This window comes from Vavraia culicis (assembly GCF_000192795.1).
Source record: "Vavraia culicis subsp. floridensis unplaced genomic scaffold supercont1.13, whole genome shotgun sequence".
In the NCBI taxonomy this organism is placed as follows: Eukaryota; Fungi; Microsporidia; family Pleistophoridae; genus Vavraia; species Vavraia culicis.
The window spans coordinates 90,886-107,053 of record NW_007360616.1 but is presented as its reverse complement, the minus strand read 5'-3'; the positions used below and the strand labels follow the sequence as shown (position 1 = coordinate 107,053).

Genomic DNA, 16,168 nt, shown 5'->3' with positions numbered 1-16,168 from the left:
ATGTAGTTCAGAACGTAATAGGTTGCTTATTATCTGCCAAGAATACCGTTATAATAGAATTGTATGAATGCTAAGTATCAGATTTGATAAACGTTAAGATTTACCAATATTAAAGAACGGTGAACTTGCCGTACTAATCACTTGCTTTATAAGCGATGTGTCTGCCAGGTAACGTGTTTTATATCAGGTGCATTTGAAATACGCGCCATTCTAACATTGAATAAAATGCCACTCCTCATTTAATTTACACTAGACCACTCCTCAAAGCGATCAATTCTCGGCCTACAACACTGCATATATCAAATCCTGTCTGCCCGTTCTCTTGGACACCAAAGCTGCTAAATAGACTGTATCAAACCGTTTTTAATCATAACAAGAACGCTCATAGTCAAAGGTATCATACTCATTATTCTCGTTCTCATCTGTTTCCGTCTCTTCACTCTTTCTTCTATACAAATAGTTTTTGTTCGCCAACACTTTCATGTTCAACCGTCTCCCGAACAGCTCGCTCTCATCCACAAAGCTGTAGATCTTTTCGGTCCTGTTCCTCACGTAATTTCTGCTCAGCGATCTTCTAAGTGTATTCCTGCTGCACCGAACCTTTGCTTTAATAACAATGTTGTGTGTGACGGGCACATCGTGCACCGCCTGGTATTTTGCACAGCATGTGCCCGTTATTTCGTCGTTCACCGTGCTGTAGTTCACAATGTGCCACTTGTTCTTGTCGATCGTGGCAGTTACCACTTTCTTTAGCATCGGCTGGGTGTGGCTGGCAATCTCCTGGTAGAATACGCATTCGTTACTTGCACGCGAGGGTGTCCATGACAAATTGTCTGTCCATCTTCTAATACCGCTTTCGCTCTCCGAATATATGTACGTGCTGCCCGCACGTATCATGTCTTTTTCTGTGTCGTTTAGACGCTTTTTAAGCGTTGGAACCTCGCGATTGACAGCGAGCTGAAACAACGACAGATAATGCGACAGTTTGTGCATGCATCCGAAATAACTCTCGTGGTTTATCATAGCATGCCGATGACACGAGTATATAAAGAAATGTCAGCGTAGTGCCATCACTTCCATAGTGAGAGAGTGGTTAGCTGTGCTTAATATGATTTGTTTTAGTAATAAGCTGCTGTCACAGTCGTTCTGCGTGTTTAGATCTTTAGATTGTGCATCTACGCAATCTCATTGGTATTTACCATAAAATATTAAAAATGACTTGCAATCGCTGATAATACGGAGTATGAACAGCAGATCATCCATGAACTAAAGGCTAGCAGACCAGAAAATTGCGTTTGTTTGGATGTTGTATGAAGAGAAAAATAAGCAATATGGTCAAAGAAACAGTATTTGGACGTTTGATGCATCAAGCTCAGTTGCACGCAGTTGAAGGCAAAATATTTAATAAGTGGCCGGAATCGATGCGTTCAACACTTTTTATTTAGTTCAACATTTGCACTCTACGTCGATATGCTTTCTCCTTGACGCGAGAATGAGTGTTTGAAGTCAAAGTGATCGTAAAAACAGCGCATGTTTCCACCGAGAAGATAATAACCATTTCCAATATGAAAAAACTAAACCTATGCATTGACTTCAATATCACCGTAGTAATTGTGTTCAAAGCATGTTCTTGCACGCTAATACCTGTTCCGTAAAATTTTAGCTTAAATAGGGCTTCTAATGGTACGAATTAAAGTATGACAGCAAAAAGGAATTGAAATTGCTCTTGCTCAGGAATAATCGGCAATGATAGTGTGGTTATGCCAGTACGCAGAGCAGACTGATGCAATAAATAACTTTGAACGTTGATAAAAAGGAACTATGGTAAGTAAATTCGATGTTAAGGACTTGCGACCCCTCTGAAGAAAAACGTAATTAATGGGCTATTGAGTCTGGTTGTGCTCTGAATGGTTCCTACGGTAACATTTATTGAGATCAAGGTATTCCCCGTTTGCACTGGCAGAAATAGTAAACCTTAACATTTATGAAGTGCTGATTATTACCAGGTTTGTGTACTGTGATCTCGCTTCATCGGTTCTTGCAACATTATTTTTAGCTTTCTTGTATTATCTTTTGATCGTGCTTCCGCGGGGAAGTAGTTCAGTGGTAGAATGTTTGCTTTGCACGCAAGAGGTCCGGGGTTCGGTTCCCCGCTTCTCCAGTTGTTTTTGTCAATTTCCCAGAATTGATCAGCCGGCAATAAAATTAGCACTTAATCTAATAAAATTACGAAATTGTAAAGAAAGCAATTCGTACGGCAACGTTACTGTATAGTATTTTACCAACGAACATATCTTGCACAACTCAATTACCGTGGAGCGGGACTATCTATCAAATAATCAATAATAATTAATCTATACATGCTACACACACGTTCACGAGTATTATTGCAATTCGCTATCATCACACAAAACCATGAATAAATATGTTGGTAAAAAAGTTTTACAAATGATTCACATCAGGTTTTTTGTTCAGATGTTGACCACAGAGGAAAGTACACAGCATGATATTCTTGGAAGAATCATTTAACTAATTCGTGCCCAATCATGTATTCTAAAGCAATAAATAACGTATTACATGCTCTTCACCATCTAATTGCTCTACAGGGTCTAAAGGATAGAATGATTCTAAATAAAGTACATTTATTCATCTTTTTACAACAACTTAAACCAACATGCTTTTTTGTACCACTTGGACCGAACGTAATAATTGATCCTTGGTTCATAGACGAAATCAGCGCACCAGCTTGCTAGTACATTTATGTACATCATCAACATAACATAAAGGCATGCTGCAATCGTAGCAATGACCTTAACTCACAAGCCGTGGTTTGAGCAATATCCCCAGAAGCACTTCAAAAACGCTTCTTTCCAAGAATTTTCAAAAAAAGATAATTCCTAAAAACCTACTACGTAGCAAAGAAAACATGTTTGGTATTCGATCCATAATTAGCACTTCCGAAGTAAATGCCACACATTTTACTCTTATCCTCCTCGCATTTAGAAATATCATCGATAAACTACACCTTTCTTGTTGTTCAGCATGTCTAACGTAGACATAGGACACAAACTATAAATATTTTTTATAGGAATGCTAACTACAACGAACTGCCAATATTACCACAGATCGGCTACTTACTCCACCACAATGTGAATTAATAAACACATTTCACTGTTTATTCCTTCTATTGTACTGTAAACCATCATGAACATCAACCTCCCACCAATTAATAATTTCATAGAAATTTTTTCTCATCCCGTCCAACTCCTTCAACTTGTTCTTCATCATTGCCCTGTGACACCTCATACGCTCCAACAGACGTACCAGTAAAAACCTGTTTGTGCCCTTCAGATCGTTAAGCACCACCTTTTCCTTCTCGTACACCGCTGTTATGATATGGTCATCACATGAACAGCTGGAAGATTCAGATTCGTGTTTTTGCTGCTTGAAATTACTGCGCTCGCCTCTGATTCCTTTCCAATTACCGCCTGAGCTTACGCCGTTGCTTTTCTTTTTACAACTGCACGGTTCGCCAGCAATCCTTTCATCACAACCCATACACGGACCTTCAACAATTACATTCACATCTCCGCAATCACCGTGTCCCCACTGTAACCAACCAGAGTATGACCATTTGTCACATTTTAGCTGCGTGTACACCCTATCGGTGCTCACATTCTTGATTTCGTAAAATATCTCACCGTTCAGTGCCAGGGATCTTCCTTCCCACAGTATGCTTCCATAAAACAGTTCTCTAAATAGAAAAGCAAAGTCATATCTGCTTTCTGATCGCACTATTCGCATCCTAAACGCTTTCGGATACTTCATTTTGTAGAACATGCCCTCATTTTGTGCTTCAACGAGTCCGTTCCAATACGTCAGTCCGTGGTCCCGGACGTAATGAAGTGCTGAATAGTTTTGAATGTCATTTTTAAGACAAAACGTGGCAAACTCGGTTGTTTTGTTCATCGATAGCAGATACTTCCAGCAATGAAAATTTCTGCTGTCGTAAACGAGCAGCTGCCTGATTAACAGCAATTCTCTGCGTTCTTCGGGTGCAGTTTGTTCCTTTTTTGACGTGTTACCAATGATCGTTGTAAGCTTGGCACCATCCCACCAATCATCACACGTTTGTCTTCCTTTAGCTTCGTCTGGCATCTTTTCACGGCAACTACCAGCACACTTCCTCATTACCCATTCTCTATAATACCATGCGCTATAACCTTTTACATTCATGGCGAGCAGTTTCTCACTTACCTTTACCATCCCGTCCAACCCAAATTTCTTCAACTCGCTGACCAGCGCATAATCATCGGGCATGAGCTGTAAAAGATGTACCAAGTCTTCTTTTGATGTGTGATTTGCTTTCAGATTGAAGAGAAGCTCTAGATCATCGTTTTCATTGTCCGGTCTTGACTGCTTGTTATGAATTATCATTGGTTATTTCTAGGGTGTTATGATTGGAGGGATATAAATTGTTGTGGAGAAGACTTTCTTACCTAATACAACGTAAGGAGCATCAAGTCGAGTAAATAATATATTTTGGCGAAAAAAGAATTTGCAAATATTTTCAGGAAAAATCAAGGATCTCTACAAATGCAGTTGATGGGTTGAACTCAGTTTAAAATATGGCGATTTACTGTAAACTTTAAATTAAACTAAGTTTGACGTACTTCTATACCTGGAATATCACACATATCAAATGCTACACGGTAAAATAAGAAGATTATGCCCGTTATTTCGTTACAAAGCAAAGATTTTTGCTCTCCAGTTATGAAAAGTAACAATGAAGTAGAAACTTTTTTAATAGAACGGCATTTTTTATAAAGTACGTTTAAACCGCTTACAGTCCTAGTTGTTCTGTTTAAACTGTCACTCCCGATGCCAACAGTAGATAAAGTACATTGCTTAACACCGGGCTGGCAGAATTGTTTACGCTTTTTCGTCAAAAATATTTTCCCACCACCTTACCTTCAACCCTTACAACCAATTTACGTTTAATATGTTTTATCGCTGTAGTTCCTTTACAGAATGGTACACAGTCCTGTGATACATTCATCCCAAGATGACAAAATTGCAAATGTTTAATTAATACAAAAACGAAAATATGAGCATTTCATTACAGAGCATAGTATGCACAACTGGGCGGCGTGTACAATTGAACGTTAACAGTTCGCATTCTACCGTTCCATTGAGTTTGTTCTACTTCGATCTGTTTGCCCGCACCATTTTGCACTCGCTCAGTTTGAAACAACAAGGACATTAAATATATAAAATATTGGCCTGACCCCAACCGATGCTACCACAGATTCTAAACTTTGTCTGTGCTTATTTTGCTGCGTATGGCCTTTTTAGGACTTTACCATCTATGAACGATACAATTGGAGACGATGTGATATTCGGTGATGGTATGGATGAAATGAATGGTTGTGAAATGCAGGAAAGGTACGGAGATGAATGTGCAAGGGAGAAGAAAGATTGTGGTGCCAGAGAGGGAAGTGATAGAAGTTTGCTAGAAAAAGACAGAAACAGGTGCAAAAATAAAAAGGAACGAATCGGTAACCAAAAGAAAACGCACAGGTACAAAAAATGCAAATTTATAATTTTAGACGGTCTGCGCTACGATGCCACAATCGCAACTCACAAATCCGGTCTGTATTACAATAACATGCCCGTATTTGAAGCGCAATTTCATACACGAGTACTGCTCGGGGTTGATGATAAAAATGTTATTGAGGGTATGAGGTACAGTTTTTGGCTTGCCGATGCTTATATGGCGATGATTGAGCATTTCATAACAAGCATTGCGGATAAAAAGTGCGAATACTGCGCAAAGGGACATTTACACGGTAAGAAAGGAATTGAAAGACACGCTTACAGGATAGATCGTGCCAGGAAAGGATCACACCGTACATTCAACCATTTTCTGTCAAAGCACGTTAATATAAACGTAACGGACCATTTCACGGTTGTAAACACCCTGTTTGTCCACCCACACCCGCACACTCACCACCTCTCGATAGCAGGCATACCGACCAGCACGTCAACACGTATTGAAAGCATGGTAACGGGCATACCCACCAATTATAGACACGGACTGACAACATTCCAGCATATTCCTGTTCCAGAAGATAATATGGTAGGCAAATTCAAAACTGTCCTGTACGGTGACAAAATGTGGAAAGATCTTTTTCCTGGCTTGGCAGGCACGTGCTGCCTGGAGAGCTACGAACAGGGCCACAACTTTGATGATGAGAAGAAGGTGATGAAAGAGATTGTAGAGTGCAAGATGGAAGGATTTGAGCTGCTTGTCGGGCATTTGGTGTACTTGGACCACTATGGACACAAGTACGGTACGATCCACCACAAGGATATTAGAGATGTTCTGCGCACGTATAACGATTTTATCAGAGAATTGATAACCGGACTGGATGACGACACACTTTTGGTTGTGACTAGTGATCATGGAGTGGAGAACAGTGGTGGTCATGGCGGCGCACGTGCCATGCAATTGGCGAGTTTTGTGTTTTTCTGTGGAAGAGGAATCGACGGGACGAAAGACGATGTGTGTGAAGCGGTGAGGAAGGAAAGCTACAAATGGCAGTTTGATATGAACGAGAAGTGGATTGATGCCAAAAGACGACACATATCAACGACACAGGCAGCGCATGCCGATCGAAAAACTGGCATACGGCCCGAGTCCGATCGCTGTTTAAGCAACAGTACGAATAATGGCGTTTCCTACGTTCATCAAAACGACATAATGCCAACGATCTGTGCCCTGCTGGGCAAAGCCATTCCATTCTACAGCACAGGAACGTTTATCTACGAATTGGTGGGTAAAGGGCATTTTTACGACTCAGCAGTCAGAAAATGTGTAAAATTGTACAATTTGATAAACAAAACGGAAAAAAACGCACAAAATGATACAAACAAAATGAATTACGTTCTAGAACACGTAAAGAAATACATCAGTGCACTTTCCTTTCACCAAGTGTTTGCATTGAACCACTCTCTTTCGCACATTCTCAACGAGAAGTGTGCTGGAAGCAATCCACCCTACATCTACTTAGGTATACTAATAGGCGTGCTTAACATCATTATTCAGTTAAAAAGGATAAAATTTAAGCAGTACGATGTTTTTCAGGTGATAATCACAGTACTGACATGTCTTGCTCCTTCTTTCAGTATACCTGTGTTCATACATGAGGATATTCTGTGGTCCCTGCTCTTTTTAGCGCTGGACTGCAGCTGGCACGGTGTTTTTTATGCTTTAGCGTTCCTGAAGATCGGAAAGTTCCCGGTTGAAGGAAAGAGGATTGGCATTTTCGAATTAATGAGCAAGAACAACGCGATAATTTTTTTGGGACTTTTGCACTACGTGCGGTACTGCTGTTCACTAGAAAGGACAAGAAAGCGTAAAAACAATAAATGTGAACAGGAGGATATTGGTCTACAGGAAATTTTACCGTCTGATAGTCTATATGACCATTCAAGCAGCGCTATTGGTATGAAGGGCTGTGTTGCAGACCAAGACACAAGTATATTGGGAACAAGGGGCAATAGTAGAACAAGCGACACGATGAACACAGTGGAACACGTGAAAATGTCTGTACACGTTTTGCTGTCATATCTGTGCGATAAAGTGCATAGAGCTTTTCGTCTTCAGCTTAGTATTTTCGAGTCTGCCGCATCATTTCTCATATCTCTTACCTCCTACCCGTACATTCATGTGTTGGTTTTACGCTATTTCTACCAGGGCACGTCATCCTATCGCACACTGATCATCTCAATGCTTTCTGTCAATCACCGTCTCCTGAAGTATTTTATCTACCCCATAAAAGAGACTCTGTTCATTTTCTATCCCATTTCAGGTCCTTGCACAGGTACAAAATCGAACATCCGTAAATCGCACATTCTGAAACGGATCGCATACTTCTATTCGTGCATATTCGCTAGCAACAGAACGATGGACCTGTGCACAATCGACTACATGACATGTTTCATCGTTTCCGACCGGATCAATGTCAATTCTTTGTTCTCCGTTCTGCTGTATTTCTTTACGCCACGAATAGTACACCATGTGCCCTGTGATGACATATACCTGTTGGTAAACTCAGTTGCGTTTCTAGGTAGTTTTGTGGGAACGTGGTGGTTCGGAAGCAAATTTGGCAACGAATATTTCTATGGACGGTTCTTTAACGTTGGTATGTACTTCCTCATGGATAATCTTGTGATTTTAATCAGCGATATCAAAAAAATTATTTGGTGAAATAAACTAAAAAATTCGATTTTGTCGGCTTTCAAGTTTTTATTGACGTGCCCTCAGCTGTTATATTGTGTAAAATACTATTTTTGTGCAGATCGAGAATATTTTGGCTGCTAATCTGAACATTTCGTGCATGTCGACCAGATAAGTAAATTTAACCTGTATTTAGTAATATTTCATTTTTTTAATTTGTATTAGCAATCTATCAAATAATTGTTGACTCGCTTGTAAACATACTGAGACTTTCACAGAATATGAGAGCCGCAGACCAGGAAGAGTTCAGCAGTTGGCTCTTGGATATCGGAAGCGGCCTCGCCGATGAGAGATCATTGGTTGAGATTCCGCAGCAGTATGTTGCAGGCGAGGACATCGTTGACGAGATATATGGTGATGTTGCCAACATGGCTGACAGCGAAGATCTGACGAACAGAACTATACTCACAACAAACAACGATGCTGCAAAGGAAATCAATGACAGGGTCCTTGACTTGATGATCGGCAACGAAGTAACATACACGAGTGCAGACTCTATTGTCACAGAGGACAACGATGTTGTTGCAAACTATCCGTTAGAGTTTCTCAACAAGCAGCAGCCTTCAGGAATGCCACCGCACAAGTTAGTTCTAAAAAGAGGTGCGTTGATAATGCTATTGCGCAACCTTGATCCAGCCAATGGCCTGCTCAATGGCACACGCCTGGTGGTTGATGAACTCCACACAAACTTCATCATGGCTACTATTGTAACCGGATCCAGGAAAGATAGCAGGGCAGTGATACCAAGGATCGACATGGCACCGAGCGAGACACAGCTGCCATTCATACTCAAGAGAAGACAGTTTCCGGTTCTTCTTTCGTTTGCGATGACAATCCACAAGTCATAGGGTCAGTCATTTGACAAGGTAGGTGTTTATCTGCACAGCTCTGTCTTTGTACATGGTCAGTTGTACGTAGCTTTGTCGAGAGCGCGCTATGCAAACGGTCTGAGGGTGTATGTTGCTGACAATGGAGACCAAGGAAAGCATGAGAATGGTAAAGTATACACAAGAAATGTTGTATACAATGAGCTACTGGAATGAAAGTGATTTATTGATTTTGTAACCACAGAACAGTTGGTAGAAAGGAATGATCTAACGTTTTAGTTGTATTCAAAAGCGCTGTCTTAATATATGATACCATTGATGCACCCATTTTTGAAAAACGGGATAGCGTAGCTGGTATTGTAGTAAAGCAGTTTGTGATCATGAAATTATTTATCTTACGGCATTACCTTCCTTATATTGAGAGTTTAAGTATTTACATGAAAGAACAAAGACATTTTTAATTATCTTTAAAAAGAACATATTAGGATGTGATACATTTAACAGGAAAAAATATAACGTTTTCGGTTCAATATATCGGTACCAACTCGTAATAATAATATTTGTCACTTCTAAACAACATACATGTAAAATATTACGGCCTATCGTGTACTATTATGACTTGGATCAAAGAAAAGAACAAGTTTGCGCTTCTGACCCTATATTGAACATAATGAATAGATTTGGTGAACAAATCCCAAGTTTGTCCGTCACTAAACACATAAATTTTCGTATATTTATAATACACCAGATGAATACCCATTATATCTACTATATGAAAATCATAATACTGATGTAATTAACAAAAAAATTTAATTTTTGTATATTTGAACGAACCTACCTGCTAAGAATTCACACATTAGGAAAGAAAATGATTTGAAAAAACCTGATAAAAACAATGTTTGATAACAGCTCATCGGCAAATTAATATACCTTGATATTCAAACAAAATAGATTCATGACAGAAACGGAGTACAACCGAGATTTTGATCATCACAGCAAGCGGATATGCCTATTACTGTAAACATAGGGTTAAAGGTTATATCGGATCTGTTTGCATCTATCATTTTATGCATCAGATTTCCGTTTATCTCAAAAATTAAATTGCATCAGTAATTACAATGATTTTTGTGGGATAAGACATGATTCGAGAACACACCCCATGTTCAATCGGGAAGCACTCGTCAATGAAGAGAAGCAAATGTTTTACATCGTCATTCTATGTGCCTTATTATTACTCGAACTTGCTTCATTTGGAATATCAGTGTATTTCGTCGGAGGAGTGCAGTATAACCAAGTGTATTTGGTGCACGGATCAACACTTCTCCTAGGGAATACATTTTTAGTGCAAGGAATTATTATGAAAACTTTTGATCAGGTGCTTTTATACCCGATTATATATTTCTATACGCTGGCAATAACATTCCTGGGCAGTTCTCCTGCGGTAGGGTTATATTTCGCGTTTAAAATGGTGCATGTTGGCATCCTAGTGCTGCGAGGGCTTATTCTGTGCTACTTGATCAACCGATTGAGGCGAGAATTTGCCTGGTATTATTTCAAGAAACTGGGCACAAGTGAACGAGTAATTGGTAAGTCGATTTTCTAATTTTAGAAGCTAATAGGGTAAGTGATAACATTAATTTAGATCAGACAACAAGCTATTGTTGTATTCAGGCTCTACATATTTTTTGCTATTGTAGATATCTTTCTACCTCTCCTGGATCTACCGTTTGGTAAGGTGCTATTTGTCTTACATATAACTTGCGAAATATTGATTTATTTTAATTTTGAAACTTTTAAACACGAAGAAAATACCATTGCACGCAGGGTACTGTATATTGTCATTCTAATTGAGTTGATACTCACAATAATTGATAGTATCATTATTGGAATTACTCATGCCCCTCTTGAAACGTAAGTATATGTTCTAATTTATTGCATGGTGTACGTAACGAATGGTTTCAGATTACTGATCATTCTAATACTTTCGATTATACTCGTGAGAGATGAGCGCAACTTTGGAAGCGGTCTCAAAGATATTTTGACTGGAAAAACTCAATGCATGAAGATAGTGAAAAATAATAAGTAAAGGTGGTGATGCTAGACAAAGAAATTTATCTGTATAAACTGTTAAATGAAGTTTTTTGTTCAAGCATCATTCTTCAACATTGCGCTTAATAGTAATTTGAGCAACGAATGGCGATAGCGCGAACATTTCGCTCCCTACTTGGACCGCATGACAGTCATATCTGTGATACCTTAAGATTTTCCTATTTGCTGCAGTTCACATACGAATATCCAGGCAGATAACTCTTAAACTGCCGTTCATTGCAACTTATAGACTTCTCACAGCAAATAATTTTTTTAATATGCCTATATCTTGTCAATAATTTTCTTTGACTCGTCTCTTGCTATATAATATTTCGTTTAGTATCGTTCTGTGCATCTTTAGCAGACAATTCAACTATTAACCCGCCATGTGCCGACAATTTGTAGTGAGCCTTCGTTTTTTTGCTACATTCCCAGCAAATCTACGTTGCTTTTCATAATTTATGAGCAATACCATTTATATGGCACGAATCTACATACATTTAATACGGCGGTCAGGACATTGGCTGCATTTAACATACACTAATATAACAATGCTACGCAGAAGCGAACAACATGCAGTATTAAATAGAAAAATCTTCATTATTCTATGATACCGACTGGTTAATTCATAATGTATGATTGTCCTAATTAGCGTTTCTATAAAAATATTTGCATTTCGTACCTCTATGCTACAGAAACATACCAAACAACAGGAAGAAGCTTATTATGACTGAATATATCTCTTTGCCAAGTGTACCACACGGTGTGTGATTGTCGGCTCTACAGTATCGCTTTACAGATAAAAAGGTGAATTTTGGTAACCAAAAACCAACACTAGACTACATGCAATCATTTAACAGGATTAATAGCAACAATAAATTATCGTAGCGAGCTTCTCATATGGTAACACCCGGGTGGATCTCTATAATATAAAATGCGTTGAGTAATAATGACCATATCATAGCTTTCCAATTTCTTTAAGGTATCTGTCAATAGCATATTTATTGACACCATTTTTATGGCTAATCTGCCGGCTTTTGAGCTAATGTTCTTTCTATAAACTGTCTCGGGTTTCCAATTGTATCAAGCTCAATTTTAGCTAAAATGCTCTATGAGTTTGATCGCATTTCTCTGGTTGTTGCCATTACAGTTATAATTTGTGCGAAAGAGTCTTGTAATGGTAGATTTTCTTCACTTGCCTTGTTTTGTTATTTAGCGCATTCTCATACTTAACCTTCCTAGAATATTTCATATTTATGTACTTTCTTCATACTTTCTTTCCTCAGTTTATTTCTTTGTTATTCCTTATGTTTATCTACACGTTTGGTCGGTGATTTCTGTCATATCTCCGTATTATTATTGTGCTTGGTGGTTAACTTGTCTCAATTTATGACATCTAATGCTATTTCAGCCGTCGTTCTCTCTATTGCCCTCACATTCCTTGTTAGTATGTTATATTTCTGTACTTTTCCTGTTGCATTCTCGTAGATTGTGTAGAATCATTAATTAAGTTTTTTATTGATAAAGAACCGGTCACGATATGAATTTGAGTTAACCTTCTCATCAACAATAAATCTTGGAATCTACTTTTCTCGAGCTTATCCAGCTCATTTTTTATACTAACAGAAACAAAATCACCTTCGGGAGTGAATTTGCAAGTAATACTCTATTTTCAAGTATTCGTTCATGTAGAAATGCTCATCTTCTTCACAACACATTGAACGATTTTGGTGTGTAACTGGTTTAGCTTATTGTCAATATTCAATTTGGGCGACATGATGTTTTCAAGATTATACGATGATTTTTTAATGCGTGTTTTATACGAGCAATTGATTGTTAGGGCAACTTCCGTCATGTTCTCCTTCTAATTCGCCTGATAAAAGTTTGGTTGATGTTCCGGCTGTTCAGAAAATTTTACTCCAGCATGTCAGATTTCTAATGTAATTACTGCATAACTCTCAATATTTCATTTCTAAGCGCTATGCTGCTATCAGAGAGGATTTGATTCGAAATATCACTTGTCAAAATGATAAATTTATCAATTTCTTTGTTTCTAATCGTATGTTTGCATTCTTTATTGCTTTTATTTCCGATCATTTGTTGAAATATGCCGTGGAGTATATCAGGAGTTAGGTTATAAAGTTGGCAGCACATATTGTGCAACCAGGTACGGCGTTAATTACCAGTAGGCTTGATGTCGTATAAGGGCCAAACACACATATATATTTTCTGATCGTCTTGTGATGTCTATTATGTTGCTAGTTGCCGTTCTATTTATAGGAATTTCTGCAATTATCGACAAACATTCTGATAAATGCATCACACAGACTATAAAGATATCCGTTCCTATTTCCGATGAGTTCTGGTGTCTATTTCTGCCAATACACGCTCAAAAACGGACTATGTTTGTGATTTACTATGCAGCTCAAGCGAATATGAAGTATTACACCATGATCTTTCTCTTTTTATTTCAGCACCTACTTCCATATTGTGATCACATATAAACTATTCTATACTAGCAAGGAAGTGCACTTCTTCATGATTGACAACAGTGCCTGTGAACCTATGTAGAATTTTCTCTTCGTGTTTACGCAACGCAGTATGGGTCCGTATGCGTCAGTTACAACACGTCCATTGGTTGCGTTTTACGCTCTGCTTTGTCGGTAACTGTGGGTGTATGGAAAGCAATCCATTCTAACTCCTCTTTCATTTTAAGAAAAAGTATCAGCTGGTTTACAATACATGAAACCTGGTGAAATGCAATTTGTTTGTAATCGGTACTTGTGATACCATCACCACAATCTGTGGCTTGAGGTTATGCTCGCTTTTTAACACATATGTGCTTGTTACATGAGCGATCTTAGCTCAACGAATGAGTTCACTGGTCTCGCCAACGGAATTCAACAGTGTATTTCGTCAATTTTGAGATTTATTGAAATTTTTGGTAATAAGGTTGCTAAATCGTGTTACTTCTATCTTTAACTCTGTCATGATAAGTGCTGATGCTCCCTTCAGGCAACATTAGCACATGCTGAGTACTGTCCAGCATAATATGCACTTTTTGATAAAATTGTTCATTTATATCATAAATTCACCGATGCTTTTCGCTGTATTACGCCTTCGTCTTTGTTAGCGCTAAATATTGGCATTAGTTTTACAACCGGTGCCATACCACAAACGAATCTCATTTCCGCTTGATGCTACGATAATGTTGTATTAAGTGTGCTTAATATCGATGGTATTGTTCATACACTACAACACTACCAATAGTAACGCATGTTGGATGCAAAGAATTTCTTTTTCCGTATTGGGCAGAATTGCGACTCATTTTACAATAATACTGATGTAATTAACAAAAAAATTTAATTTTTGTATATTTGAACGAACCTACCTGCTAAGAATTCACACATTAGGAAAGAAAATGATTTGAAAAAACCTGATAAAAACAATGTTTGATAACAGCTCATCGGCAAATTAATATACCTTGATATTCAAACAAAATAGATTCATGACAGAAACGGAGTACAACCGAGATTTTGATCATCACAGCAAGCGGATATGCCTATTACTGTAAACATAGGATTAAAGGTTATATCGGATCTGTTTGCATCTACCATTTTGTGCATCAGATTTCCGTTTATCTCAAAAATTAAATTGCATCAGTGATTACAATGATTTTTGTGGGATAAGACATGATTCGAGAACACACCCCATGTTCAATCGGGAAGCACTCGTCAATGAAGAGAAGCAAATGTTTTACATCGTCATTCTATGTGCCTTATTATTACTCGAACTTGCTTCATTTGGAATATCAGTGTATTTCGTCGGAGGAGTGCAGTATAACCAAGTGTATTTGGTGCACGGATCAACACTTCTCCTAGGGAATACATTTTTAGTGCAAGGAATTATTATGAAAACTTTTGATCAGGTGCTTTTATACCCGATTATATATTTCTATACGCTGGCAATAACATTCCTGAGCAGTTCTTCCGAGATAGGGTTATATTTCGCGTTTAAAATGGTGCACGTTGGCATCCTAGTGCTGCGAGGGCTTATTCTGTGCTACTTGATCAACCGATTGAGGCGAGAATTTGCCTGGTATTATTTCAAGAAACTGGGCACAAGTGAACGAGTAATTGGTAAGTCGATTTTCTAATTTTAGAAGCTAATAGGGTAAGTGATAACATTAATTTAGATCAGACAACAAGCTATTGTTGTATTCAGGCTCTACATATTTTACAGCATGTTAAGCGTTTTCCTACCTCTCCTGGATTTACCATTTGGAAGAACGCTATTAGCTTTGCGTTTGATCTGTGAGGCACAGGTTTATTTTAATTTTGAAATTTTTAAACACGAAGAGAGCACTATCGCGCGTAGAATACTATATTGCAGTATTGCGATGGAATTAGCAATTGCAATAATCGACACCATCATCATTGCAATAGTCATTGTCAGTTTTCAAAAGTAAGTGCATATTCTAATTTACTGTACGGTGTACGTGACATTTGGGTTCAGAATATTAGTCATTCTGATGTTTCTATATCTGCTTAGGAAAGATGAGCGCAACTTTGGAAGCGGACTCAAGGATTTGATTCTTAGAAAACCTATCTAGGCTGGCAACGAGTGGTTGGGTGAAGATGAAGTAAATTACTGAAACATATTTTAAAAGAGAATATGTATCATAATGCGAATTATTTCAGCATTACACAGAGCTTTCATTGCATTTGATAATATTGTATGAATGTTAAACCAAATGAATTGTGTTTTATTAAAAAATGGATAGATTAACTATTTTTACCTGCGCACATTCCGAATTAAGAATTGATTAATGACCTTTTCGCATCTTTTAAAGCGATCTAGGTACTATTGGTTGGCATAGCTAAGTGCAAACTTAATACGCGCAACCTTTCCGTTTATACTAACATTACAACCATAGCGGATTTGTCAAGTA

General features: G+C 38.1%; 5 protein-coding genes and 1 non-coding gene across 6 annotated transcripts; 4 read left to right on the top strand and 2 right to left on the bottom strand.

Moving 5' to 3' along the window:
* Window positions 1–351: 351 nt before the first annotated feature.
* On the bottom strand, window positions 352–1,023 carry VCUG_00986 (uncharacterized protein; the record flags this gene model as incomplete). Its single annotated transcript, XM_008075816.1, has 1 exon — window positions 352–1,023. One exon carries the CDS (start codon window positions 1,021–1,023, stop codon window positions 364–366), a length of 660 nt encoding a protein of 219 aa, XP_008074007.1. The 3' UTR covers window positions 352–363.
* Window positions 1,024–2,089: 1,066 nt separating this feature from the next.
* Window positions 2,090–2,161, top strand: VCUG_02804. Its single transcript has one exon. It is a non-coding gene; the product is annotated as a tRNA-Ala (tRNA).
* Window positions 2,162–2,662: 501 nt separating this feature from the next.
* VCUG_00985 (uncharacterized protein) lies at window positions 2,663–4,437 on the bottom strand (the record flags this gene model as incomplete). Its single annotated transcript, XM_008075815.1, has 1 exon — window positions 2,663–4,437. The coding sequence occupies one exon, from the start codon at window positions 4,435–4,437 to the stop codon at window positions 3,169–3,171; it is 1,269 nt and encodes a 422-aa protein (XP_008074006.1). The 3' UTR covers window positions 2,663–3,168.
* An 852-nt stretch (window positions 4,438–5,289) lies between these two features.
* On the top strand, window positions 5,290–8,433 carry VCUG_00984 (uncharacterized protein). The gene has a single exon (XM_008075814.1). The coding sequence runs from the start codon at window positions 5,297–5,299 to the stop codon at window positions 8,270–8,272; it is 2,976 nt and encodes a 991-aa protein (XP_008074005.1). The 5' UTR covers window positions 5,290–5,296; the 3' UTR covers window positions 8,273–8,433.
* Window positions 8,434–10,288: 1,855 nt separating this feature from the next.
* Window positions 10,289–11,237, top strand: VCUG_00983 (uncharacterized protein; the record flags this gene model as incomplete). The annotated part of the gene is made up of 1 exon (XM_008075813.1): window positions 10,289–11,237. One exon carries the CDS (start codon window positions 10,289–10,291, stop codon window positions 10,730–10,732), a length of 444 nt encoding a protein of 147 aa, XP_008074004.1. The 3' UTR covers window positions 10,733–11,237.
* A 3,508-nt stretch (window positions 11,238–14,745) lies between these two features.
* Window positions 14,746–15,411, top strand: VCUG_00982 (uncharacterized protein). Its single transcript, XM_008075812.1, has one exon. The coding sequence runs from the start codon at window positions 14,930–14,932 to the stop codon at window positions 15,371–15,373; it is 444 nt and encodes a 147-aa protein (XP_008074003.1). The 5' UTR covers window positions 14,746–14,929; the 3' UTR covers window positions 15,374–15,411.
* The last annotated feature ends 757 nt before the right edge of the window (window positions 15,412–16,168 follow it).

Coding starts and splice junctions, on each gene's coding strand:
- VCUG_00984 (XM_008075814.1), top strand. CDS start 5,297: ATGCTACCACAGATTCTAAACTTTGTCTGTGCTTATTTTGCTGCGTAT.
- VCUG_00982 (XM_008075812.1), top strand. CDS start 14,930: ATGTTCAATCGGGAAGCACTCGTCAATGAAGAGAAGCAAATGTTTTAC.